Below are 25687 nucleotides of genomic sequence, written 5' to 3'. Positions count from 1 at the left end.
ATCTTACATGCTGAGTATAGGATTTTTAAGATGTGAAACACCTATAACTTTGGGAATAATTAACTTTCCGGTATAATATTCACAGGGATGGTAGATGGTGTCAACCGAAAAGCGAAAAAAATAACTTTGCAAAAAATCAACTTATATTCTGACATGTCAATATAGTTAGTTCTTGGAGGTCATTAAAAATCTAAAGTCGATATCTCGATCAGTTTGATTAATATTTGAGCCGGTAACAAACAAACATACCAAACTTTGAGTTCAACCATAATTAGTTGCCATTTACCTGTTTTTAGTCTGATCTTAAATCTTAAACGAATCGGCTGAGACATAAAAGAGAATATGGAAACAGTTAAGTTCAATACAAGGTTCAATAACTAATTAATAAATGGATTTTTTTCATGCTCTTGATTATTATTAGTCGTGTCGAGGCCTAGAAATTAAGCATGTCTTACCCAAAAACAGGCCACCGAAAAATGTAGTAAAAAAAAATATTTTTAGCCTCGTGTTGGAAGGAATAGTTAGTCCCCGGAGACTGTCCAGGAGCACCGATTTAGATCCAATAAAAGTCCCAAATAGGCGTGGAGGTTGCTTCCTTGCTCCTATACTCTTGATGAAATTAAATTATGAACCATGACCCTTTTTGAAAAGATTTTTATTTGGCCTTTTAAAATTATTTTATAAAGGGTTCTGAGGGATACACTTCATTTTGTTAAACATTAAACTGAATCGCAAGTTGTCGGCACCTTTAACCGTTTGGTAAAAATCGCTTTATTACCACACAACCAAAGTTTTAAGAATGTGATTGTTCATCTTTCACTTTTTCACCTGCCATAAAATTAAATACTTAAAATCAAAGTTGGTATAAGTACTAATCGATTGAGCTTTTTGGGGTACCACCACCCTGTGTAGTGATGAAAGAGCAATGAAAAAGTAAAATTTACGTGAAAATTCTTGGAAACTACTCGAATTTCCGTGACAGAGACTTTTCATCTCGTTAACTTCAATGTAATGTAATTAAAAGTCACAACAAAAGACAATATTCATTCATTTTTTTGCGGAATCCTTAACAATGCACAATTTTAACAAAGAAAATTTGTCTATGAGTTCGAGTCCTGCCTGGTCCAAATGATTGAAGCATCTAAAGGGACATATTTCTCATACACATTGTAAAACCAAATGAAAATTGTATACTGAACTACGTACAAAATGGCAATAAGAGCCCGGTACATCAAAATAAATAAAATATTAAAAAAAATTGTCTAGGATGAATGTCTATTTAATTAGGGAAATTCTGCAACATAATGGGAATGTCGTATGAAAAATTTAAATTTTTTATGTACGGTAAAGTGATACAAGTTGGACAGTGGTACAAGTTGGACAATGCAATGGTACAATTTGGACAGGGCTTTTTGTCTTGATAAATTTAGTACTTCATTTTTGTTTGTATATTTTTAATGCTTTAGTTTTATAATTTGGTTCCTTGTGCTTAAAAACAAATTTTGTACTGTATTTATCAAGAAAAAATTCCTGTCCAACTTGTACCGGCGAATTGTCCAACTTGTAACACTAATTCCAAATTATATCACTTTACCCTAATTAATTCGGAGAAAACTATCTGAAAATGCAATTCATATTAATCACTGAATGCTTCATAGAAATCTTTGCAATAGCTATTTGATGCTCACTGGTCTTTAAGGTTACTCTTTTATCGAAACTATCACGAAAACTTATCAGAATATTATCATTACAATGATTTCAAAACTCACGATGTTCGTATACCTAATTAATTTAATGAAATTCATTTGATTGAATTTTTCGTCTGATTGGAGTACCTTGAAAAACATCGCTTTCACACGTGCGCGTAAATATCATCAAAAAATGTTAAAATGTTTCATTTGGTATGAAAAAGAGATTCTCACGAATGATATTTGATGAGTCATTAGAGAAAATATAATTTTTGAATAACTTATATTTCAAAATTAATAGAATTATGAACCTTTTTAAAGTAATTTACATCCACTGAATACGCTATTGTCATTTTAGGATTTTTCCCAGAGTTCCTATGCGATATTTTGCATTAAAAAACATTTGAATTAATAGATTTTCGCTTATTTATTGATGTAAACTAATACTTGGTCCACCAAAACATGTTTAAATATGCTAAAATAACATTAATGTGGTTGCTCAAATTAATTTCAACTCAGCAAATTAAAATGTTAAAATTGCTCAAATATTCTAATTTTATTGGACTTAGGCGATATAGGCACCCTCATTTCCGTTGTTTCTTTCTGCAAATGAGGTCCAACTAATGTGAAGTAGTTCCTGAAATTCTTCAGTATCCAAACGAAAACAATTGTTATGTCCAAAAAAATCACCAGTTGCGATATCATCATCATCATTTTTCAGTGAATCCGTGGGCAGATCTCTCTTGGATCCATTTTCTGGCCCACAATCTCTTCCTTTTACCTTGAGACACATTTTCATTGAACATGTATCCTATATAAAATAGGAAAATTTCTTCCTCATCACTGGACTTACTCATTTTTCTAATAATGTAACAAAATCGCAAATGACAAAATAAAACAACTGACAATCTGCGCGGCTTTTTTGAATTTAGCAAATTTCTCGCAAAAATGTGTCCTGGCTATGAAAAATTTCAAGTGGTTCTCGCAATGTTAATGCTCAATTTGCTGAATTCAATTTAAAATTAAATAGTGAAAAATCCTAATGTGATAGCACCGTTACTAGGGGAAAGTGCCCATGCTTGATACCATTGGAAACTTCGTAATGACTAAATTTTTCCTATGTTTCTCAATAAACGTGACTCCGAAATATATTTTGAAAACTGGCCATTTTCCCATAGTTTCTAAAATTACGTTGCGATGAGTCACATATATATTGTAAAACATAGAAAATTTAGTCATTATGAAGCTTCCAATGGTATCAAGCATGGGCACTTTCCTCTATACTGTAGATACGGGTACTCCATGGATGACTGTGACCCCTCATTGCTTCTTAAGTTTTTCTTTAATTCTGATGATTTAGAATGGTCCTCACCGATTAGATATTGTAAATCGGATAGGTAAAGAAAGACGATTATTAAGTGCTAGAATAAAAAAAAGCTTACGAGCAGTAGGGGGTCAAACGGTATACAGAAAAAATATTTCGTAAAATTGTTCGTAAGGTAAAATGCCCTCAAGTCAACGGGTTCCTCAATTCGACCGGTAGAGTTATATATTCAATTTATTTATATTTTCACTAATACGTAGCGTATGATCTAACATTATTAGGTCAATTATTCCAGTAATAAATACGAATCAGTGACAATTTTATAGAAATTTATCATCAAACATTCAAATATTGACCACCGGTCGACTCGGGGGCACTTTACCTTAAATGTTTGTGAATTCCTACTGAGGGTTTATGAAATGCTCGTAAATTGTATAACCCACTAAAAAGTTCGTAAAAGTTTGTATTTTTTCAAATAACTTGTAACTTGTAACTCGATTACTCGACGTGCATTTTTTGTTCTTTTACTTACATTTGTTCTTAAATGGTTGAAAACACATAAAAAAGTGTTCGTAGGGTGGAATAACCGGCTATCGCCATGTTTAGGAAAAAATTAAATTCATTTAATCATAACTTTTGAATCCTTGTTACAAGATAAGTCAAATTTGACACAAAGTTACTTAGATGTATTGACTCTAGATACGTGAAAACAATAATCCTAGAACATAACGCTGGACTACTTAAAAAACTGATTTTTATTAATAATGCAAAAATAACCATTTCGTCGCCACTTTTTACCACTTTTCGCCAGTTTTGTAAAATTTGTAACCACTTCTCGCCACCCACTTAAAAAGAACCACACTCGGTTATTTTAGGCAATGCTATGAAAAGAATACATTCACCATTTCTCTTTCCTTGTGATCACTTTATTATTACTCTCTTTAAATGATTTTTCTTCACTTTTATTTAAGAAACCAAATTATGGGGCTTTTGTAGAAAGTAAACAATGCAGATTTGACAACTGAGAATGTACGAAGTGAAGTTAGCGTCGCCTATTGAAAAGATATGGCGACAGGTGGTAAAATCAATTCCAGAATATTACCACTTCTCGCCATGCCTCATTTTTATACAAAAATAATATAAAATGAAATATTAATTGACTAAATACAAATTTTATGTATTCCACAAGTGCAATTAAATATTCAATAGACAAATTATTTACCCAAATAGGTATTTTTGGCGTGATGAAAATTTGACGACACTTAGTACATTTGGTAAGAGATGTTGGATTCGATGCACTTGCTTAAAATATTGCTCTAAAAAATGATCAAAATCGTGAATCCAAGACGAATATTTATTATTTTTCGATTCTATGCGTAGAAGCAGAAACAATACAAGAAAATTGCGACTCATTTATTTCATAAATTGCGAAAAATAGCGATTTCAATGTAAGTGGCGACAAGTGGGGCACTGGCGAGAACTGGTGATTCCACCCTAAAATTTTGTCATTTGTTCGTAAAGTTTTGCCAGACAAACAAATATGTACGAACAATTGTCTGTAAAAGAACAATAAATCCTCGTCAGGTTATTGTGTTACGCATAATGTTTACGAATATTTTAGTGGGCAATACAATTTACAAAAATATTTCGTAAGTCCTCCAGTAGAAATTTAGAAACATTTAAAGACAAGTTTACATTTTTTTTCTGTATAAACCAGCAAAGGGACTATCCTTCCATTGCAATTGCAAAAGAAAAACATATTTTTAAATTATGTCAATTGGAAATTCAGTTTGTTAATTTAGCAAAAATCTAAGACATTTCCCTATGCTTATCAATATTTGTCTCAGCATTTTTGAAAATTTCTACAAAATTAACTTTTAGATAATGAACCAGAAAGCACATGTTCTTTCGAGATAGATGAAAATGGTTTTTGGCAAAGTTATAGAGCGGTAAATTTCCTAAAAGGATGTGCTGATTAATAATTTCTCAGGTCTTCTGGTAGCTTGTGAAAAAAGAAATAAATTATTCGTTTTGTCACATTTTGCTCCACATTCCTCTACTGATTGTATGAACAATGAAGTTGGTGTTTTTTTTTCTATATTTTTTAAAGAGGAATGTATTTTTTTGTTTCATTGCTAAATTTTCGGAAAGCCAGGAGTCGTCGAATTGAATAGCCGGTATCCCGGTATTCCTGATTACACTCGTAAATTTTGAGTCAATTCGTTTGATATTAATAGGCAATGTTTTTATGCTCTCGATATTTGAAGTAAGTATCCAGAGTTCTAATCTATTTGATGGCCTTACTATTTGAAGAAATTTTTGTCAAAAAGACAATTTTCGATACAAATTGTTTCAAATGTATAGAGATATTTTCTGGCATTATATGCATTTAAATCATATTCAGTGATTAGTGAACTTAATGCCACAGGTCTGAAACTAACAAACACACAACGTCCCTGTATCTAGAAATCTCGCTCGCGGAAAAGCTTAGTTTCTCTATGGGATGTTTCCCGGTATTATCATTATTATTATGGCTGCCAGATAAGTGTACAATGTCCATTAAGTTGTCTTCACATTGAAGCTGATTTTATCTAAATTTATTTCAAAAATTTTTGAAAGAAAAATTCATATTTTTAAAGAAAATTTTGAGTAAAATGCCTCCACATTGGGTTTATTTTCCATCAAAAATTTTTGACAGATTTCTACCATTCTCAGATCTCTTACTATTGTGATTGTTTTTCATGAAAATTCGTTGTTTCTCTGCTGAAAAAAGCGAAAAAATTATTCGCGAAAGTTCCTTGGGATAATATTTAGCCTATTTATGTGGAAAATTTAAACAACAAATTTTCATGAAAAACAATCTCGTATCGTGTTGACTTCTATCAAAAAGTTTGACAAAAATGAATTTGCTGCACTACTGGTAAAAATAAAAGCATTTTGATCCAAATTTGATCCTTTTGCAAAGGATGAATCAAATTTGGATCAATTTGATACTTTTGTTTTTACCAGTGTGAATTTTGTTGCAATGTGTAGTGGTTAATTAGATTCAAAAATTTTAGATGGACATTACCTTGAATTGGACATGGTTTTGAAATATATTGCCTACACAGAAAGCAATATTTTATAAAATTGTTCCAAAATATTTGTGAATTCCTACTGGGGACTTACGAAATGCTCGTAAATCGCATCATCCACAAACAAGTTTGTTTTCCGCAAACATTGTTCGCAAGATGATCATTTTACGAGATATTTTTTTACAAAATATTGTTTTCTGCGTACACATTACACAAAGGACAATGGGCAGAAATGTATGGGAGCTAGTTCAACCCATCGCCATCAGAGATGGGACTAGGCCCATTTTGTAAGTGTTCTGATATGACATAAAAATTACCGACACCCGCGTCAGAAGGGACTGTCAGTCCTTGGGAAATTAAGGATATCCTTATGAAAATTCACAACTTTGTCATATTATTTATCGAAAACGGCTTAACCGATCTTAATGAAATTCGGCTTAAGGGCGATGTATGACTTAAGTTTTAAATACATATTTTTATATTTTCTCTTAAACTACTTTATCTGGTAGCTCCCTTACAAACTTCTCATGTTTTAAAGTCAAAATGAAAACTTCTTTCGTGTAATGGGAAACCATCAGTATTTTCGGAGTCTTTAGTGTGTCTTCAACATATCTCTCGAAGAAACTTATTGTCTATTACGTCAATTGTCGAAGATATCTTAAAGTAAGTGTTCCTAGGAAATGGCTAGATTTTTTTTCATGAAGCTTGCTTTTATTCTCGATAACGGTGTACTGTAAGTCGTAATTGTCAAAGAACGATTTCAAAAGGAGAAGTTAAGAACCATTTACCTAGAAGAAACCATATTCCTATCTCTCAATTTTCTTTGTAATTATCCTGCTTTCCCTCAATAATCCTAGGAATGTCTTTTATTTCTATTAAAAGTATTGCGTTCTTTTGTCTCCTTTACAGAAATATTCTCCTTAAAACAGGAGTTAGAGTTGGTGAAGATCATAAAATTTAAAAGTACCGTTACCAACGGGATTTTAACAAAAAGTTCAGATTTTTCAGAAACGTTCTGAATTTATTATTCAAAGTTTTGGATAACGGTATCTTTTAGGACTTTGCATTTTTTCAGAAGCTTTAAGTCTTTTATCAATGGGAATATTTGTGCATAGGAGACATTTCCCTAGAATCATTTTTATAAATTTGAAGAATATTCAAGGATTTATTAGATAAATCTGGAAAATTGGAATGAAAATGAAGAGATAACGATATGGTTTATAATAGAAAAGTCTTCACTCAGCCCTTCTTTACAAATTTTTCTCTGAAATGACCAACATAAGGTAAACCGTTATTGTATGAAAGGATTTTTGTAAAAAATAAATTGTCACACTTCTTAACAATTTGTTTTATGTCTCGTAGTTTTCTTGCATACTTTTGAGGTTGGACCCGTAACAAAAGTTACTACCTTTTGCCAATACCTATTCGATGGTATTGGTCTCGTTGGACCATTTTGCCCATTGTCCTTTTCTTCAAAAATCCACCTTTTTGTCAAAAACTTTCACCAATGCGTAGGTTATTTTTTGAAGGACATTTTTTGAAGCTCATTTTTGATAGAAATTTCTCATAATGTGTAGACACCTTAAGCTATGACTCCACTCTATATTGAACTATCTAATAGGAATCTTGCAAAATCAAAAAAGAACTCATTAAACTTTGCTGAATGCAAGTAATATTATTTTGCAAACTTAAAAAAAAAATTTAGTAAAGTCAGTGACATGCGTATCGATTTGTAAAGTAGAAAAAAATACTTCGAACCGTAGAATCTACGGGGTGGAAACCATGTAGTATAGTTTCTATAAGCCTTGATGGTTCATGAGGCCGTCTGATACCGCCAGAATACTCTCTCAGATAATTCCATTATATTGGGTACTCTATTGAAATTCCGCCACCCACGGCCTCCCTCCGAATTTGTGGTTGAGATTACATAATCTCGCGCGAGCAAGGAGAGAAAAATACAAACACGGAGAGCGTGAGAAAAGTTCTTCTGTGTTGGTTTGTTGTTGTTGTATTGCCCACCCACTGCGAGCTTTTTCGCCCCATCTCAGAAAAAAAGAGAAAATTTCGTCTTTGAAGAAATATGCTGGAAAAAAAGAAGTAGATTCTAGATATATCGCAGCAATATTTCCCATCTGCGGGTGAATTTTCATAAAAGCAAGAAACCATCTAACCAATATCTTCAGATAAGGTGAAATCCATGTGTTCCCCATATAATACTTCATCGTTTTGCTCTCTGGAATCCACTCAAAGTGGTTTTTGGAGTAAAAGAAATATTTTTTGTTGTTGTTCTTCTGGGCAAAATGGAAGAGAGAAATTAATTAATTGAAGGGGCCAAGAAATTGGGGGTGTTCATGTTAAGAAATTTCAGTGAGAATTGAACGCGCGCAGTCTTAAGACATTCCATCCTTGAAGCTTTTCACCCACAATTTCTTCCGTGTTTTCCCATGTGAGTGTGTGCGAGTGTGAAGCCGTGTGTGAGAGGGATAGATAGTGGGGAAAATTGTGACCTTATTCCATTATAAGCACAAATTACACTTGAAATGATTTAACCTTTTTCCAAAAAGCTTCGGCGGAGTACCCTTATTGTGTAACTTCAATGGTGTTGTCAATAAGTGTAAATAAGTGCTAATAGGTCTTCATCAATGAAGGAGAGAGTTAGTATTTTCCAGTTTATCACGCGTAAGACCTGCACGCAATAATTAACCAAAAAACCCCTTTCGCAGTCTTCTCAAAGATTCTCAAGCTCAACCCATTCCATCTTCCTCCCAAAAAGTCCTAATATTGTGATGAACTTTGAATAAGTTTCAACCTGAGCTATTATTAATATGAAGGTTGTGCGGGAAAAAATTCATGGTTTCTCACGAAAACCCAAACCTTTTTGAGCCCACGAGGGTTCTTCCACTAAAAGCACACAAATTCTTCTTTTCTAACTCAATTGACACCATCAAATTAATTTTCAAAGGACGCACTTGCATAACATATCAAGTGTGTCCAATACAATCAATTTTGTAACATGAACATAAAATTTAGAATTGCAAATATTGATTTTATTTCCAAATAACATTTTATTATTGTAGTTTTATTAAAATTATCACTCTTTCACGCTACGTATCATTCAAATTCCGCATGACCCTTAAACCCTATAAATCACAGTTTTAAAAATGCATTCTCACTATTGAACCATGGGATTTAACAAAAAGATCACGTAGATATGAAAGATTAGTTTGTTGTATGACGGTAAAAATTTTGGATGATAAAAATATTTTTCAACAAAAAGTCATGCCAGTTTTTTTTCATCCTTCAACAATTCGTCGCTTTTGGAGAAAAACAAACTTTACAAATATTCTACTACAAAAAACTTTTTAACACATAACAAGGCTTTTCGTTTCCACAGATGGGTCTTGCTAGCAAATCAATATCTATCTATGTCAGATAAGAAACATTTAATGGCTTTATATACAACCCCGAAAATATAAACCAAAAACATACCTTTTTTTAAATTATTTGCTAAAAATGTTGGAAAATTAACTAAATCTATAAACACCACAACTAGAAGAATTTAAAATCGCAATATTTTAAATTTTTGTTGTATTTAATTAATTTTGTTTTAGTAGGATGGTGTCACCACTTCTCGCCAGTGGCCCATTTCTCGCCACCCATTGTTAAATCGAAGAAAAATCATATAATACGAGTAATAAAAAGGATATCAGGAAGAAAAATCAACGCTGAATATATTTTTAATAATATTGTCTAAAATAATTGAGCTTGGGCCTTTTCAAGTAGGTGGCGAGGAGTGGTTATTTTTGAATTTTTAATAAAAATAGTTTTTTTTTAAGTAATCTACCGTTAAATTGTGGGGCTATTAGTTTGATATATCTATAGAAAACATATCTAAGTAGCTTTGTGTCAAATTTAAGTTACTTTATAATAAAGATTTAAAAATTATAATTAAATTAATTTCAGTTTTTCCTAAAAGTGACGATAAGTGGTTACTCCACCCTAGCGCATTAGGAATCTAAACCATTTTTTTCAATTTTACTTCGTTATTTTATGAAGTTTGTAATTTGTTGTATCTCCCAAAAGTTTATTTACTTATTTTTTTTATTTGTCTTAATAAATTGCAAATAATAATAAAAGTAATAACCTTGGTAATAACTTTTATTTATAAACAAGGTCTTTTAGATACTGAGTAGGGGAGATTGGGGCAAAAAGTCACAAATCGAAAATTTCAAAATTCAATATTTTCCAAGATAAAAAACATAGCGGCTTAAAATTTTTCCATCGATAGCCTCCATAGACCTTCATTGTCGCAAGTTTCTTATATACGTGCTTCAAACCTAAGACTTAGCCATATAGCTTAACTGCTCTAATTCCTTATCAATCACGCTTTTTTTGGAAAGATTTAACTTTGAATTGGATTATTAAAGATAATTAACCTACAGTAGACTCTCGCTAATTTAGCTCTTTTAACACTTGGATGGTCTCTAGTGGCAGCCGCTGCCAATTTAGTTTTCAATGTTATTTTTTATAGTGAAGAATATATCATTTCGCCTGGAGGCCTGATTGAATGTGTGCAGAATTTATCTGGCTATTTTTTCGTTATAAAAGTTTTAATAAAAATTAAATATTAATGTAAATATATTGCAAAAACAAAAAACTGCACTCGGATGGACCAATTGGCAGTTGCTGCCATATGCATTTTATATGAGGGTTTGACGTTCTGCAGATGTTATTTTCTTGATTATTAATGTTTAAAAGCCCTAAAAGAACAGTTTGAAAGTGTTTTTGCTAATTATTGAGATGAAATATAGGGAAAAGTGACATACCTTTAAATGCATCAAAATCAGAATGCTTCAATTTTTCTCTTATTTCCCAAAGCTAAAATTCCATTTTGTTAAGTGAAGTTAATAGAAAATAGTTAATAGTATTAACTATTGTTCATAAAGTAGAATTTTTGCTTTGAAAAATAAGAGAAAAATTAAAATTTCAAAGGCTGCCGTATTAAAAGGCAGACCACATTCCCCTACTCCATGATTCTGATAAAGATGAAAACATTGAATGGTTAGAAATCTTTAGATACAGTACCCAAGGAGATAAAATTTCTGATTCAGACACCAGAAAAGAACTGACTGAGGCTCCGAATGTTAAAATATATGTAAAAATATTAAAATATTATGTAAAATCCGATAAGTGGCAGCGGCTGTCACTTGGTCCATCCGTGACACTTTTAGTTAGGGTTCTACGAAGTGTTAAGATCGGGCTACTTTTTAATTCAGGCAGCAGTTAAATTTGAAAAATGTTCGTTGACATTTCCCAGGTTTGATTCTGATTATCGAATGAAGCAAATATACTTAAATTTGTCACGATTTGTCTTATTGTAATATGATTTTGCATTATAAAGAGGTTTTCATGAGATTTATAATAAATATGAGTACGTTAACATAATGTAACTATGCAAATGAGTAAAAGATCGTTGCATTTCAAACAGTCCCGAAATTCAGACGCCCGAATTTCTCTGTAATTCGGGTGACATTTCGGTCCCGAATGCCCGAATTTGAGAGAGTCTACTGTATTAGGCTTTCAAGAAGCAATAAAATTCCTCGCTATTTAAGATTTTCAGACCTTAGGGAACTAGGCTGAACCTCTAGTCTGAAGACCACTTTAGAATTCCAACAAAGAATTTATAAAAAAAAAGTATTGACATTTTTGGCCATGTTTTTGAAATATTTCCTTACAGCAGTTATAAATTTGTACCTACTTATTTTCCACAATTTATGCACTACTGGTGAACAAAAAAGGGGAAAATTACTTTCACAAAGTTGTAGAGCGGTAAATTTCCTATAAAACTGAGATAATTAGAAATTTCTGAGGCTCTCAGTTAGCTTGTAAAAAAATAAAATATCAGTTTTGTGACTTTTTGCCCCAGTCTCCTCTATAGACAGATAAAATCTTTCGTAAAATTGTTCACTAAATGTTTGTGAATTCCTACTGGTAACTTTGGAAATGTTCGTAAATCGTATAACCCGTTAAAAAGTTCGTAAATGTTTAAGTTTTTTTTTCACAAACATTGTTTGGTCAGTTTTGAACACAGAATTTTTTATTTCACTTGCAAATGAAATTAGCCCTGGCACATGTTCAAAACTTTAATTAATATTGAACGAAACATAATTTGAATTGGTAAAAAATAAATGAAAAGTAAGAAATTAAATTTGAACAGTAAAATATAAAAGTTTTGGCATCAAAAAAAGAGAAAACTTTTCAAAATAAAAGAAAGATGTTTCACCTCGCCTTTGCCAAATCTATCATGAAAATTTCACAATTTTTTTTAATGTTAATTAATGAAATTTGATCTTTATTCTGCTCATTTGTACAGTGTCACTATAATTGTCATTGCGATGAGAGCCACATAAATATAATAAATACAAATAAAATAGAATAATTTAAAATAACTAATTCTACCCCGAAACTATTTAAAACTCTCATAACCATATTGTTTATTAGATTAATTTCACTTTTCACACATTGTACAAAAAATAAAAACAAAGGAAGAGTGGGGCAATTTCAAGTAGATAAAGTCTTAATAACTTAACGTTTATAAATTTATATTTAAGCTAAGTCCAGGTAGTTTCTCTTTAGATTATTTGTTATTTGAAAATATACCATACATTGAGTAAAATGTTTATTATCTCAATATTTTATATTTTCGAAATACCTAGGTTGAAAATTGAAAACTTTCGTTTTAATGCTGTTTCATTAAATCAGTTTCAAAACTAATGCGATAGGTTTTAAAAACTTACCGACATTTGTAAAACACGTTTAGTAAAACTTCCCCGAATTTACAAGTGATAAAAGAAACATCGAAAAACATAGAAGGCACTTATAAGATCGTACGAGTTCTTTCAAAACTTTCAAAGTAAATATAATTCATAATATCGCAACAGTAAAAGATTTTTTGATCTAACCTTAAGCAGTCTTCGGACTAGAGGTTTAAAGCCAATTTCGAAAAGTTTCAAAATCCTAAATAGAAACTAATTTTATTGGTTTTTACGAATATGATACATCATTCGCCCTTTATAATCCAATCCTAAAGTTTTTCAGAGAAATCTTAATTTATAAGAAATTAGAATATACAACAAGGCTAATTCCACAGACACACTTACGACTTAATCCAAGAGATGTCTTAACGTAACTATAATCAGAATATTAATCACTAAGAGAATTCTGCAGCGATATGACAATGTCAAATAACAAATGTTGGTGGTCAATTCCGGAACAGTACAATATTATTAAAGACCAGTGAACATCAATTCGATATTGCAAGAATCTCTACGAAGCCCTCAGTAATTGATATGAGTCGCATTTTCGAATAGTATTCCCGAATTAACTAAATAAAAAATGCGAAATTCGTCATATGACAATACCATACGGTTGCAGAATTCCCCTAGAGATTATATTTCCATGAGTAGTCTCACAAAGAAATCTTAAGAAAGACACACAAAGAGAGAAAAATTGCTAAAAATTCTAAAAATATGTAGAAAATGAAGTGCAGTGCCCCAAATCCCATGCCCTGTGAACTAAAGGACCCTTTGACAAAGCAAGAAAAGACTAAAAATTTGACCACTGAGGAAAGCTTGGAGTCCGAGCCGAAAGCTTTGGGAAGAATTTGAAAATTTTCTTTGCTTCTTCTTACCCGACGCTCACCGGTTTCCACACCTATTGAATTAATCGCCGAAAATTACCAAAAATATATTTCCATCAGTTTCTGCGTAATTCGTCACTCGGCTTAAGCCGAGTATCGGCTTCATTAATGAGAAACTGATGAGAATTTAGTCGAATCATTATTTTGATTATTAATAAAGTTCAACGCGTTCAACCGTCTTTCAGCTTAAGTCGTAACTATGTCTAGGGCACGAGCCCTAGGTCTGAAAGCCCGTACACTAGGGTAAATCCCTGTACCTAGTGAAAACGGAAATCATATCCCTAACTCAACGTTTCCGAAAATGTAAAAAAAAATACTAAAAATTACTTTCTGTCTTAATTATCATTTCAGGTACCAATAATGAAACGCACAAGGATCCCCTCTTTCCTGAAGACCTCTTCACAATAGAGCAACGTCGAAATGGTGCTGTTATCTTTCACATAATTGGTGTCATCTACATGTTTGTCGCTCTCGCGATAGTCTGCGACGAGTTCTTTGTGCCTTCTCTGGATGTCATCATCGAAAAATTGGGCATTGCCGATGATGTAGCCGGGGCTACATTCATGGCGGCCGGTGGTAGTGCTCCGGAACTGTTCACCAGTGTCATTGGTGTCTTTGTGTCATTCGATGATGTGGGTATCGGTACAATTGTCGGTAGTGCGGTGTTCAACATATTATTCGTAATCGGCATGTGTGCATTATTCTCAAAGACGATACTAACCCTAACATGGTGGCCCCTCTTCCGCGATTGCACCTTCTACAGTGCCAGTCTTCTCATTCTCATATGTTTTTTTCGTGATAACCTCATTGAGTGGTGGGAGGCGCTCATCCTATTCCTCATCTATGCAGCCTATGTCAGCTTCATGAAGTGGAACCAGCAGGTGGAGCGGTGCGTGAAAAAAGTTATCTACAAGAACAAGGTGACCAGAGTACGAAGCACTGATCAACTAATGCCTGCAGTAAGTAGTTGACAACCAGCATGATAGAATCTCCAAAATCAAAAAAACAAAAACCCAAAACTCTCTATTTCGTTATTTTTTTCTCAAAAACATTCTCTCCACTCTCACAGTTTTCACACACAAATGATTCATAAAAGCCAACACACGACTAATTTCTCTGATCATACTCCAACAAGACATCCAGACACAAAAGTAAATTTCTTACACGCCATACGATTACATTTCTGTTTATGAGAAATGAAAAGAGAGACTATAAAAACAGATGGATATTCATGGGCATTCATTCAACTAATTTGCAATGTTGTCCTCTTATTGTATTCACATTTACCAGACTTAAGGAATAAGACACCAGAGAAATTTCACATCAAATTCTCTTCAAGGATAATGCTAAAATTAAATAGACAATTTTGTGCCAGTTTACCTAATATGAAAATCCATTAAATTGCAGTTATTATTCAACAGAGAAATCATTATTAAAATCAATTCAATTCCACTTGAAATTAATTTCACGCCATAAGGAAAATAAGATATGCATTTGGATGCATAATAATATTAATAATTCATTCGAACTACTCTAAATTCCCAAAATTAAGGCTATACATCTAAGCTATATCGTTAATACAAGAGTGATCTATTCTCATTATTTTCTATATAGTCGGATCTTAAAGTCGAACGATTAAAAAAGGGTTCTAATTCTAAACTGTTTCTGTTTCAGCTTTGTGAAGAACTTGAACTCTTGAATTAGACGGGCTACAGACCTAAGACTTACCAAACGTTTTAACTTTTAGAAAGTGATTGAACAGAATGATTAACTTTTAGAATTCCTTACCAGTCAAGATTTTTTAAATATTTTTATAAATTAAATATTATAAAGACACATTATTCTTCAGATTCTGTGAAACGTGTGAAACCAATAAAATTGGTTGCTATATTAGGATTTTGAGACCTTCGGGAACTGGGCTTAGCCTCTACTCTGAAGACCGCTTTACTTTACCGATCCATCACCGATTGTGACCGATGCAGTCGGGTTCAGAATTACAAGACCTTTCAAACAATCTAAATATGACCAGAACAGTTGAAAAATTAGTCCTTGCAGGGTTGTCGAACTTTGATTTTGATTCAAGATGGCGATTTTTTCAAGTTTTTTATCGTCACACTGTTTTTCCGTTCCACCGTTATCGCGCCTAGAGCCCAATTGGTTAAAGACAGAAACTTCGGGCTTCCGGGAGACTCCTCCTAAGTCGACCCTGGGACCATTAACATGCCCCTCATTCCTCGTCTCCTCTTTCCACCAAAACCATGTTTTTTGGATTTTTTTTTCATTTTTGGATATATTTTTGAGATCACTTAAGTGGACATTTCGCCCTTCTTCGAAAATGCAATTGAATCATTCCTATTACGGGTTTTCAAGGTCAAAGATTAAAAAAAAACTCTAGTCTAGAGAGAATCTTTCCAATCTGGTTCGTGTTACGTTTGAACTCGTTCGAAATGACTTAAATGACTTAAACTACTTTTCGTTTATTCTTAAGACCTTTAAAGATTGGAAGCAATTTTCATAAAAAAATTGTTTTTTTTTTGTAGGAAATTGCCTGCAATGCAGAAGGTAGAAATGTCTAAATTCTGTAAAAATCCAATTTTTCATAGAAATTGTCCCCAATGTGTAAAGGCCTTTAGTTCGGAAAACATAGAAAAGCATAGAAAAACTCCGCAAGCGGTTTTATTACTTAAAATATTATACAAGGGTGCTTTCAAAGTTTTCAAAGTATTCGTTATGTTTCTCCTTTTCAATTATAAATTTTAATTAATATCGCAACACTAGAAGCTATATCTATCCAATCTTAGACAGGTTTCAGACTAGAGGTTTAGCCCCGCTTTCGAAGGTAGAGTTTCTTTTTAAGTCTACCATTTCAAGCCTAGGAGTTATATAATTCAGGAGTAACAAAATTGAATTTTGAATTAAAGTTAGTTATCAGGTCATAGTCATAGCCGATTGGGACCGTTTCAGAAATGTGGAGCTCAGAGGCAAAATGACACATATCCTATGCTTTAGCCATAGGATATGTGTCATTTTGCCTCTGAGCTCCACAAACATACTTCTGAAAAAATAAAAATAAAAATTGAAAAATATAGAAGAAAATTTGAAAAATATTAATTAAAATATCTGCAGTAATTATAATTTTTGTTTTAAAGTTTTAGAAATGCTTAATACGGTTAGTGAAGCATGCATCAAACATGAAGGTTGGATCGTCACCCCAAAATAAAATGTTATTTTGAAAATTATTCGTTGCTTCTGACAAACTTCATTGTCGATACATACATTTAGATTATAAAATTGAATTTAGATTTATTCTTTGCATTACAAAATTCTAAGACTAATTTTTCAAATTCAAATATCTGTCATTTGCATATAAAATTATCAGAACTTAGTAATTGATTGCAAATATATTAAAAAATCTATTTTTTTATATTTACAAATGGTAGCCAAATTTACAACAATTTCTTGTTTTTTTTTTTTTAAGTTTGAGACCTCCGAAAAGTGAGCTAGAAATCTCTAGTATGAAGACCGCTATATGATTTTAAATCAGTTACCCTAACCTTCTATTACTATTTAAGGATCAGTCATATTGTGCTAAATTTTATTATAATGCATATTTCCAATTATAAGAAACTAATCCAATATTCTTAGATAATTTTTTATAAGTTATAAAACTTTAAATCAGTCTTTTAGAGTTAATTCATATACTGTAATATAAATTATTTAAATAAAAAATGGTAAACTTTTAAAGTTTTCTTTAATTTTAATGCTCGTAAAAAGAAGATTTAAAAGCTTTTAATACACAAAATTTCAAGAGAGCTTGCAATAAAAAGCTTCATTAAAATCTTTACAACTTCATACTAAATCTTTAATATTGTCAATACACTCCTCCATTCTGAAATAACTCTTTAAGCGTAAAAGTATCTAAAACGGCCTTTAATTGCTCGTTTGTGATCTCCGATAACGATATTTAATTACAAAATTGTAATTATTAAATGGTCGAATTCTTAAGTTAGAAGGAGTGATATGGAATAGGCTCTTTTAACCCTTTAAGGACGATTGGATCACCAGTGACACAAAAATGAAATTTTTCCTACGGTAATTTATAGTTGTGTTTTGCTCTAAAAAGTCAGAAAGAGTGATTTTTTTCTGACCCTCGATTTTTGACCCTCTCGTCCTTAAAGGGTTAAGCAACTAGAACCCAGCCAGATTCCCCCGAAAGACCCAAGTCCATACGTTCTTCTTCTCTGACGTTCTAGACAGGACTGACTCTCTCGGCTCCCAAACTTATAGGTACAAACAAAGACCCCGAAGGCAATGACACCGCAACGGCTTAGAAGCGGCCCCAGGAAGGATTTGAATAGTATAGTTTATAACAGCCAGGATTTTTGCAAACGTAATTCATAGGAAACAGGTTTACAAAAAGTCGAATTTCATTAAGCTTTATAGCAAAATTCAATCAAATTTCACAATAACTAAGCTAATGTGGAAAAGTTTTGGGTTTTCTTTTATTTTAAAATCATTCAGAAATATCGTTTTAGCCTTGAAATACATTAAAAAAAAATTTGACAAGATTAGAAGACGTTTTGAGACCGTTTTTTTTTTATAAGGGCCTAGACCACCCTAGGACCCGCCTATATCAAAAGTTGACTCAGATCTTGATTGTAATTTTTTGGATATTTGTATTATCAATAAACATTTAGATTTTTAAATTAAGAAAGGATTTTACGATCCACAAGGAGCCCCAGATCCTATTGGAAATCTCTAATTCGACGCGTCTTTCATTTTTTTCCCGACATAGGCTGCACCATAAACAGCTAGACAGAAGAGCAGATAATCATTTCTGATATTCTTAATCTTATTCTTAATCTATTGAGCAAAAGTCGTACCTCCGATGATGTATGAAATCGATTGTTGCAGGATACTACCATAGATGGTGGTGACTTTGTCCTCTATGGGTGACTTTGACTCCCTTCTGTTCTCGTATAAGCTTTTCTTTAATTCTAACACTTAAGAAGGCCCTTTCCGATGCAATTTACCATATCTGATCGGTGAGAACCGTTCTTAAACATTAGAATTAACCCTTTAAGGATGATTGGGTCACCGGTGATCCAAAAATTAAATTTTTCTTATGGCCATCTAAGGTTATGTTTCGCTCTAAAGGGGAGAAAAAAATTATTTTTTCTGACCCCCAATTTTAAATCTTCTCGTCCTTAAAGGGTTAAAGAAAAGCTTGCAAATAGTAGAGGACCAAAGTCACCCACGGAGAACAAAGTCATCCGCATCTACGGTAGTAAGTCTCTGTAAAAATTACCTTGCAATTCCAAAATGGGATAGTGTCAATTTTCCTTAAGTCTGGACGAATGTATTTTCACTTCTATCCTGTTACCCATGTTGACAAAAGCTGCAAGAAAAATTAATGCCAATGATAGAAGTCCAACCCCGCCCGAATGAAGTAATTTTTGTGAGAATGCTGTGTCGCTTCTGTGTTGTTAATACCCCTTAATTTCAACTTTTCTGCGGTCTGGTGAAAATGAAAAGTATCCAGGCTGAGAAGAGAAAGGACAAAAAAAAACCCATGAGTCAGAGTCTTTCATGCAACATCACCCCCAAAAAACATACCACCTTTTCTAAGGAAGACTTTTCCCTGGTCAACCACATACAGACACACAGGACCTTCTTGTCTACGTGGTGGTGGTAAATCAACAAAAGAGTGGCGAGAAGATGAAGGAAAGAAAGAAATCAGAGAGAAGTTGGACACGATCCAAAAGCCATTTAGTCAGCTTCCTTTCCCACGTCCATGTGTCTACCAGGACGAACAAATGCCTCAGACAGCCCCCAAACACAACATGGTTCTTGCACGGGGATGGTTTTTGGGAAAGGGTATTCGAAGGATATATAGATACAAATATGACATGCCCAAGAGCTCAACAAAATGCCCCAGACATGACAGGGCCTCTGACCCCCACACCAATCTCGCGCTCCACATAATACCTAAAATGGCAGGAAGAGTGCTATATAGAATTGAATGAAAAGCCTTCAATTGACATTTAAGGCGGTTGATATCTTGTAGTGATGAGATAGAGAATTTTTTCACCGATCTAAACGGCAATTTTCATTGGCTACACAAAGAAAAGTGTTGGCGATATAGCAATATCATCCATTGAATGAGAAAGAGGAAAGTTAAGCTCAGAGATGTGCTCCTTTCTGTACCATAGCGCATCCTTAATTAAATATTTAAATATATAAACTTAATATGATAATATTGAGCATTACAACACTTATATTTCCTTTGTCCTTGCCTTCCTCATAAACCTTTTCATGCATTAGATATAATGCTAACAATTGTGCTAGAAAAACGTGTAGTACCATGGACATTTTTTATTAATAAAATCTTCTGTGTTTTTCCACATGCTAAATGTGTAGGGGGAGGCTTTGAACTTTCGCACACAAAAATGATGTTCAAGTTCAGTGATTTTTTCTGACTACCATGCAAACCGTATGGATTCTCTAACTATGCCAAAAAAATGTGTTACTTATAAGGTTCATAATCCCACCAAACAAAATCCCAGTAAATCCTTAGATTTTCCTCCAGCGGAAAATGAAAATTTAATGGCGATTTGTCCGATAGATGAATCAAGTTTCTATTATCGCACACGATTCACGCCATCATTGAACACACCATTTTCACCGTAAATTTTGCACCGGACACTAAAAGTTGCACATCATTGTTTAAAGGGAACTCTAATCTACTTGATTAAACCATTTTTATAAGGAGTAAAACATTTTAATATCACTTTTTTGGAACTTTTCTGAGAGATGTTTTCTTGACATTAAAAACCATTTTTTTGCTTGATTCTACGAGAATTTCACTCCGGAAACGGTTAAATCTGATGAATACTTTCTTGAAAAGTCCAAATATCACCAAATTTACACGAATCAATAAGTTTTTAAAGCCAAAAATTGACTAAAACTCTGCAAGCGAGAAGACCACACAAGATTCCACCATTCCTCCACGGAGCCGGATATGCACAAAAACGTTTGAATGCGCATCATTGAAGATTTCTCTGTTCCTGCAGCTGCAGGAATCGGGATTTAGCACAGATATTGAGCTTCAGCAGGTGAACAAGCTAAAATTTTCACAAAACATCTTCTTACAGACAATTTCTTTTCTTTGTCATGCAAAACAACACAATAGTGAGGTTATGTCATAGATTGTCAAAAACCAGTTGTAAACTGTATGAACTTATTGCAGATGTGATTCTTTCATTGCACATTCAGTTTGTGCAAGCTTGAAAAATATTTTTATATCAAAGAAATGCAAAATTGCTTAATAATTACTCAAATGCAGCCTATTTGAGTCAAATTACTTCTTGTTTATCAACTTTACGATTTTTATGTTTTCCTTTTTAGTGGTGGATCAAATCGGTAGATTACAATAGATGTGAATATGAGGGATCGCATCTAAAATGAAGTTTCTTGGAAAATGTGAGAGAAGCCATGTCTTCTATGTGCGATCGATGAATCTGAGTCAAGTTTGTGAATTTTGTTCCACCCACAAAAAGTGCCTGTTCAGTCTAAAAGATTTTTACATAAATCTGATCCCTAATAACCCTTCTACCCTCTGTGATAGTAGTTTTTCAGAAAAGTGATTATTAATTCTGCACAATCGTATGAAATATTGCACAGCAAAATTACAGTTTTGGACTTGTTTTTATTTTTTGTTTCCTGAAACTAGGAAAAAAGGATTAGACTCTCAATTTTTTCAGGAAAGATGGGATTTAAGGTTAGCTATTACAATATACAGCCATATGTGAGATTCATAAAGGAATATGGGAGAAATACGAAGTGTCCGAAGGTAGCGTATGTGCGAACGATCAAAGCCTCCCCCTACCAATGAAAGTGAAATGGACGTGAAAATGCAATTCATTGTTTTTAAAGTAACTTTGAACAATTTTCAGACACTTACATAATTTCTCTACACAATTTAACTTCTTCATCCGAAAAAATATACAAAACTTAGTATAAAAATGTAAAAAGTTGAAATTTAGCGTAACGTACTTCCATTGTTATTTTTATGTAAAAATGTATTAAGGCTCAAGCAAACGCCTTCTTTTTCAACAGTTTTACACATGCTTATCCTACCCTTTCAAACTCTTCTTCTTCTTCTTTCAACTGTCACAACGAATTTAATTTAGTTCAAAATGCAATTTTGAGTGCGAAAGATTGTGATACATACAGTGAGTGTCAATAGTTTGTTGCCTAATGGATGTTTGAGAAATCAAGTGAAAAAAATGATAGAAAAAAATACTTTTCCAAATTTTTCTTTTTGCAGATGAGTTCCTTGTAATCCGTAGATATTATTTATAGTTTTCAAAAAAAATAATTAATTTTATTTCATATCAAAAATAATTGTTTTCCAAAAGTTGGTCATTTTTGAAAAATCAAAAGTTTGTTGCCTCATTAAAAAAACTAATTCAAAATGGTGAAAACGTGCAACCAACTTTATGTAAACCGGTTACATTTTGAGCTTATGTCATTTGATAGGCAAATGGTGGATTTGTACATTTTTAAGGCTGTCAATGTTAAATATATAGGTGTAAGAGTGATGATAAATAACAAGAAATAATCAGTTTTTTGATAATTCATAATTTAGGTTATAATGGCAAATTACAAAAAGTTGAAAGGTGGGATATTGTCCAGAGATACTGCTGGAAGGAATCGGCGTCGCTTAATTGCCAAATTTTATGGAAATTCATGAAAAGTTATACATAAAATGGTCAAATATTATAGTTATGAGGCACGAGTACATCTGAAAAACGCTACTGGTAGACCCAGGGTTTCGACTCAGAAAGTCGATAACCGCATTCTAGGTATCTCTGATAGTAACCCCATGATGTTTGCTTCAAAAATTCAGAGTCGGCTGGTTACAGAAGGCATACAGGCTTCAAAACCAACCGCAATTTAATGAAAGTGGTAAGAATAATTACTTGGCTCGCAAGATTCCATTGGTAAACAAAACCAATCTGGTTAAAAGGTTGTAAATTCACTTGGAACATGATAAAAACGTAAAAATACAACCTCTTACGCAGTTTGGTTTTGCTTACCAATGAAATCTTGCGAGCCAAGTACCTATTCTTATATTTTCTTTCATTTTGAGTTTGATTTTCGAAGCATTTGAAGCCTGTATGCCTTCTGTAACCAGCCGACTTTGAATTTTTGAAGCAAACATCATGGGGTTACTATCAGAGATACCTAGAATGTGGTTATCGACTTTCTGAGTCGAAACCATGGGTCTACCAGTAGCGTTTTTCAGATGTACTCGTGCCTCATAACTATAATATTTGACCATTTTATGTATAACTTTTCATGAATTTCCATAAAATTTGGCAATTAAGCGACGCCGATTCCTTCCAGCAGTATCTCTGGACAATATCCCACCTTTCAACTTTTTGTAATTTGCCATTATAACCTAAATTATGAATTATCAAAAAACTGATTATTTCTTGTTATTTATCATCACTTTTACACCTATATATTTACCATTGACAGCCTTAAAAATGTACAAATCCACCATTTGCCTATCAAATGACATAAGCTCAAAATGTAACCGGTTTACATAAAGTTGGTTGCACGTTTTCACAATTTTGAATTAGTTTTTTTAATGAGGCAACAAACTTTTGATTTTTCAAAAATGACCAACTTTTGGAAAACAATTATTTTTGATATGAAATAAAATTAATTATTTTTTTTGAAAACTATAAATAATATCTACGGATTACAAGGAACTCATCTGCAAAAAGAAAAATTTGGAAAAGTATTTTTTTCTATCATTTTTTTCACTTGATTTCTCAAACATCCATTAGGCAACAAACTATTGACACTCACTGTATATGTTACATGTTTTAAAAAGAAGCAGATGTGAATTTTGATTTCATGAACTTTTGATAACCGGGATTTCCGGATGTTCCACAGGTATTAGCGACTAATTTCTTTCATTGCTGTCAAATAGGGTATCAACACATTTTTTAGAGACATAAATAGCCTACACTGGTAAAAATAAAAGGGTCAAATTGACCCTTTTCAACAAAAATGGATCATATTTGATCCTTTCAAAGGTTCACTTGAATCTTTTGAAATTTTGTATGCATATTTATCACGATAGATTATGTTTTATCATAAATTTATTACTTTTATCGTATTTCTCTCATCTGAGCGAACACCAAAGATGACTTTTTCATTGTTTTATTCGTTTATTCCGGAGTTAAATAGGTGTCAAAACAGTAACCCTTTGAAAAAATCATCGGTAACCCTTTTATTTTTACCAGTGTAGGCTTTGTAAGCTTTTCATAAAAGTTTTATGCCCAACGCACAACCACTTCTGTTTGTAAACATGTTTTCGAAACTGCCTATGAGAATGAGCGAGATGACTAGATCTACATCTCACTCTCTCTCACAGGAAGCTCTGAAAACATGTTTACAAACAAAAGTTATTGTGCGCTGGGCATTATCTAAACAGCGATTGTTTGGTAAAATTTATCAGTATTGGTTTCGGGACACCTTTTATATCAGGAAAATTTAATGAAGTCGAAATTCGAATCTCTCACACACTGCATATATCTATCTCAGTCTTCTGCATTCCAAATTCAATAGAGCTAAATTAAATTTGGAGTGATGTTTAAAAGAAAAAGAAGAGTGCGAGAGAATGAGATAGACATATGCAAAGCATGTGAAAAAGAAAGGGATTCTAATTTCGACTTCATGAAATATTCCTGATCTAGAAAGTATGCTGGAGCCATAAAAATTAAATTCGGTCAGTACAAAACTTAAATTATGAATTAAAAATTCGTAAAAATATTGAAATGTCCTTGGCAAATGGAAAGAGAAGAACTTATGTAACATCTTGGCAATCTTGGTTTTAATTTAAAGTATTTCTGAAAACTTTTTAGTTTTTTCCTGATCAAAATTGAATTATTTTTTGCTGACTATTTTGGTTCTGAGAAATCTGTTGTAGCTCCAACACACCTTTTAAATTAGGAAAATTTTATGAAGTCGAAATTCGAACCCCTTGCATTCTCACACGCTTTGCATTATTTCACATCACATGAAATTCAATTTATCTCAATAGAATTTGGAGTGCGAAAGAATGAGATAGACATAGGTATGCAAAATGTGTGAAAAAGAAAGGCATGTGAATTTTGATTTCGTTTAATTTTCCTGATCTGAAAGGTGTACCCAAGCGTTGAACACTAATAGCTCCCGCACACCTCTTACTTAGATCAAGAAAATTTCATAAAGTCGAAATTCACATCCATTTCCTTCTTAGAAGTTTTTTTTAAAGTTTTGCATATGTCTATCCTACTCTTTTACGTTCTTCATCTTCTGTTAAACAACAAACAATTTAAATTTAGTGCAATCCAATTTTGGTTTCGCTAGAGTGAAATAGACTAATTGAAATCATTTGAGAATGAAATTAAATTTATAATATAGGGTTAAATGATACAAGTTGGACATAGTGTAACAACTTGTACAATTCGCCGGTACAAGTTGAACAAGGATTTTTATTTGATAAATACAGTACTAATTTTTTTAAGCACAAGGAACCAAACTTGTACCATGGTCCAACTTGTACCACTTTACCCTACTAAATTTTGCTCAATAAGCAACAAGATCTTTGCAAAAATGTGTTTTATCCGTAAAACTAACATTTAAGGTGGTTGCAATGAGAATTAAAAATTGCGTTTTTTCTCCTTGGCAAAAGTTGCATAACAGCCTCACTAATTTCAAATTTTAAAATTGAGTAATAGCTAAATTTGGTTTTCTACTGACCAAATTTAATTTATGATGCCTCTGGCACACATTTTAGAATAATGGTATAATTTTATGAAATCAAAATTCGCGTCCCTTG

At 32.6% G+C, this 25687-nt stretch overlaps 1 protein-coding gene across 8 annotated transcripts in view; it reads left to right on the top strand.

The window, feature by feature from the left end:
* Nucleotides 1-25687, top strand: part of LOC129808054 (sodium/potassium/calcium exchanger Nckx30C) — a 76290-nt gene that overhangs the window by 4141 nt on the left and 46462 nt on the right. For 4 of the 8 annotated variants that reach the window (XM_055857726.1, XM_055857724.1, XM_055857723.1 and 1 more), the window contains exon 2: nt 14137-14744. In XM_055857726.1, the coding sequence (XP_055713701.1) occupies nt 14137-14744 (608 nt within the window). The remainder of the gene's footprint in view (nt 1-14136; nt 14745-25687) is intronic. The other 4 variants (XM_055857729.1, XM_055857727.1, XM_055857730.1 and 1 more) reach the window with 2 other exon arrangements.

Source organism: Phlebotomus papatasi, chromosome 3 (assembly GCF_024763615.1).
Source record: "Phlebotomus papatasi isolate M1 chromosome 3, Ppap_2.1, whole genome shotgun sequence".
Lineage (NCBI taxonomy): Eukaryota > Metazoa > Arthropoda > Insecta > Diptera > Psychodidae > Phlebotomus > Phlebotomus papatasi.
The sequence above is the reverse complement of the archived record's forward strand: the minus strand, read 5'-3'. Positions and strand labels throughout refer to the sequence as shown.